Genomic DNA, 3,844 nt, shown 5'->3' with positions numbered 1-3,844 from the left:
TAATTTTTTTTTTATTTGGTACTTATTGAATCTCACTCCAATAAAGACTTCAATATTATGTTGTTTAGAAGCCCATTGTAAACAATTTTGTCGCAGGCCTATTCGTGAGCCAGATCAACACTGAGTGTATGAGTACATTATTTATAAAATTAATATGGGATTATTATATTTAACGGCTCTTAATTATTTCATTAAAATATAGGATAGTACATACAATTTATTAGACAGAAAAATCAATGTGTTTATAGCATATTAAATAGAAATGTGTATAATGTTCTTAATAAAATTTATAATTATTAATTTTCAATAAATTGTGTATCGATCGATTCGATATACTGGGATTTAATTATAATATCTCAGGATTTTAATTACTCATGGTCAAATTAGCTTTTTAATCGTACTGCAAAAGTCTTAAATTTGTACTTGTCTAATCGATATCATCGTATCGGTTCATAAAATTTGATGTAACCAAATGTGATATATTTCTTATTTTAGAAATTAAATTTACTACGGGCACAATTGCTCTCAACGAAGGTACCCGCGGCATGCAGGGAATTCAACGAAATCCCAGGACCAAAATCTTTACCTCTGATCGGCACTCTTTACCAGTACTTACCGGTATTTGGTAAGTACAAATTCGACCGCTTGCATCGCAACGGACTTGCGAAACTCCGGCAGTACGGCCCGGTGGTCCGTGAAGATATAGTGCCCGGCGTGTCCATAGTGTGGATTTTCAAACCGGAAGACGTGGAGGTGCTGTATCGAAAAGAAGGCAGGTATCCGAAGAGACATAGCCATTTAGCTTTACAGAAATACAGATTAAATAAACCGGATATTTACAACACCGGAGGACTTTTACCTACGTGAGTATGTCAACTGTATTGTCTATTGCTTTTGTGCTGTTATTATATTATTACGTTGCACTACGAGCCGGCTGGGGAAATCGAAATAATGGGAAAGGAGTAACAACCAAGGTTGATCTGCCAACATAAATTTAAAAACCTAATTGGTACCACAAGAGAGGAGAGGCCCATCGTATGCAGGCCTGGTTTGCCTCTCGAGGTTGAGGAGCCAGCCTCGGTTACAACTTGTTGGTTATTAGGATAAGCTTGGTAGTTAAAAAAGTGCATGACCCAGGGATAAGCGCGGTTTTTGGTGGGTATAGACTTAGTTTCGGTGCTGATGATCCCTGAGACTACCCTGACTTAATAGAAACCCAGCTCTCGTGTTATTCTATTATACAAATGTATAACTTAACATAAACGCGTTGTCGCATATTCTACTGCAGGAACGGCTCGGATTGGTGGAGACTCAGGAAGGCGTTTCAAAAACATTTGAGTAAAGTTCAATGCATCAAACAGTACGTAGACAGTACGAATACAGTTGTCGGAGAATTTATAGAACAGCGAATAAAACGCACAAGACTAGGCAATGATTTTGGTCCAGAATTATCCAGGCTGTTTCTTGAATGTAGGTTTAATTTTCAAACAATTTACAGACTATTATCCTTCAAAATATTTTTATATGATATTGAAGTCCATCTGCGTCAACAGTGACGTACTATGTCGCATTCGACGAAAGACTCCAACGGTTCAAAGACGAAGAGTGGGACTCCAATTCAGAGTGTTCAAAACTCATTAAGGCGGCACATGATATAAACAGTGCAATATTAAAGACCGACAATGGGCCACAGCTTTGGAGAAAGTACGACACACCTATGTACAAACGTATCAAAAAAGGACACGAACACATCGAAAAGTAATTTAACAAATTTTTTATTTTTATAAAGTTATAAATATAATAAATACCAATAAATGGTAAGATGATGTAATTATCAGATATTTTTATTTTTTTGGCTAATATAATTTTTCTCGTAGCCCTTCAAATGATTTTTTTTTATTATTATTTAGGATTGCTTTAAGAATAGTAAGTGAAAAATTGACCAATATCAATGCATTGGGTTCCAAGTCGTCGTTGTTAAGCGAATACTTACGCTCGAACGAAACCGACTTCAAAGACGTAATCGGAATGACTGTAGACACGTTGTTAGCCGGGATCGACACGGTAATCTCATTATATGTTATAGACTGGTCTTTGTTGGTCGATGAAACGTGTGTGTGTCTGTGTGTGACGTTCATTCGAGAAACAATTATGAATACATTATATTATTAATCTAAAAAATAATACACAATGGTTTTAGGCGACGTACTCGTGTTGTTTCGGACTGTATCACCTGTCGTCGAACGCGGACGTGCAGGAGAAAATGTTCGCCGAAACGCGTACTCTTTTGCCGGAAAGTAATACTACAGTCACGGGAAAGACGTTGGATCGGGCTGTGTACACGAAAGCAGTGATCAAGGAGATGTTTCGAATGAACCCTATATCGGTGGGAATCGGACGGATAGTGCCCGAAGAATGTGTGTTTTCCGGATACAGAGTCCCGGCAGGAGTAAATATAATTTAAATTATAATATTATTTTCATATCGCTATAACTCTCAGTCGAACGTGGTGGTTTGAACATCTTCATCTTACCGAGACGGATCAAATTGCACTACTCACATCTATCTCAAAAATTTTGTCTTCGTTTCGCTCGTTTTATTTTATAATTGTGTTTGAACGTTAAAACATTGATAATGTACGACCCTATGGATTCTTGAATTGTATTATTCTCCAAATATTAATTTATCCAACCAAGATGTATCTAAAAAAAAAACGTGATAAGCTTAAGAATTGTACCAAAGTGGTGCCTCGGTAGAAAGTACTCACAAGCCGCCTCTGGGACTGCGAATTGTAAAGAAAGCGATTTAAATGAAACGTTTTGGTTTTTTTTTTTTTTTATCCGTTGAAACCCCTACACAGACGGTAGTCGTCACGCAGAATCAAGTGAGCTGCCGCCTGGCCGAATACTTTCGACGACCTGACAAGTTTGTGCCGGAGAGATGGTTAAAGGATAGCGTCGAATACGAGTCGGTCAGCCCGTATTTGGTCCTACCGTTTGGCCATGGACCCAGGACGTGCATCGCAAGACGTTTATCCGAACAGTTTTTGCAGGTCGTACTCATGAAAGTAAGATATACAGTAATGATATGGTTTTAAAAGGGAAATTTGCTTTTCTTAGCCCCTACACACTACTGATAGATTCAATTATGCATTGATTGCACTCACGTGTTCCAGATTGTCAGAAATTTTGAAATGACGTGGACAGGATCAACATTGGATAGCCAGTCTTTGTTGATCAACAAACCAGACGGTCCTATTTCTATAGAATTCAAATCAAGAACTTGAGAACAAATATTTGTACAATCTTATACTGATCTTCGTAATATATATGACATATTTATACAATTAGTTGTGTTTTGATTTTGTACCGCCTGAAAATATTTCAGCAGTAATAAATGTTTTCAATAATACGAGTATCTCATGGTAAATAGCGTTAAATCATAATTAGTCACTAATATAGCCGTCCCAAGGGGAAGAAAATGAAGCGATTTCCTTAGGGCGTCCAAAGTATGAAAATATAAATGAAAAGGATATGACTATAAAGTATTATTACGATATCGTAATCCGCGATTACGATATCGAACTGCGATAATAAACGCCAATTTGTTGTGATACAGACGAGATTATCATGTTTTATCGTTATTCGACAATATTCGATACCATATCGCTGATCTATTTAAAACATTATGTACTGCAAGTGCCGTTATGAACGTATCATCAATACAAATCATCATACAGCGTATAAACACACTCTATTCAAGCGTTTGTTAAAATATATGGTATATTTATTATTTTCAAGTTATGATAATTTTGAGCTTTTTTAGCTTTTCAACTTCAAAATCG

General features: G+C 36.6%; 1 protein-coding gene across 1 annotated transcript; it reads left to right on the top strand.

Moving 5' to 3' along the window:
• Window positions 1–495: 495 nt before the first annotated feature.
• On the top strand, window positions 496–3,346 carry LOC112680922 (cytochrome P450 302a1, mitochondrial-like; the record flags this gene model as incomplete). The annotated part of the gene is given in 7 exon segments (XM_025551163.1): window positions 496–863; window positions 1,289–1,470; window positions 1,554–1,758; window positions 1,911–2,064; window positions 2,201–2,449; window positions 2,861–3,067; window positions 3,176–3,346. Coding segments are annotated over 7 exon segments (1,476 nt in total), but the record flags the coding sequence as incomplete, so codon positions are not given.
• Between the last annotated feature and the right edge of the window lie 498 nt (window positions 3,347–3,844).

Source organism: Sipha flava, unplaced genomic scaffold (assembly GCF_003268045.1).
Source record: "Sipha flava isolate LNK unplaced genomic scaffold, YSA_version1 18275_pilon_pilon, whole genome shotgun sequence".
NCBI lineage: Eukaryota > Metazoa > Arthropoda > Insecta > Hemiptera > Aphididae > Sipha > Sipha flava.
Note: the sequence above shows the minus strand (reverse complement) of the source record. Positions and strands in the feature narration are given on the sequence as shown.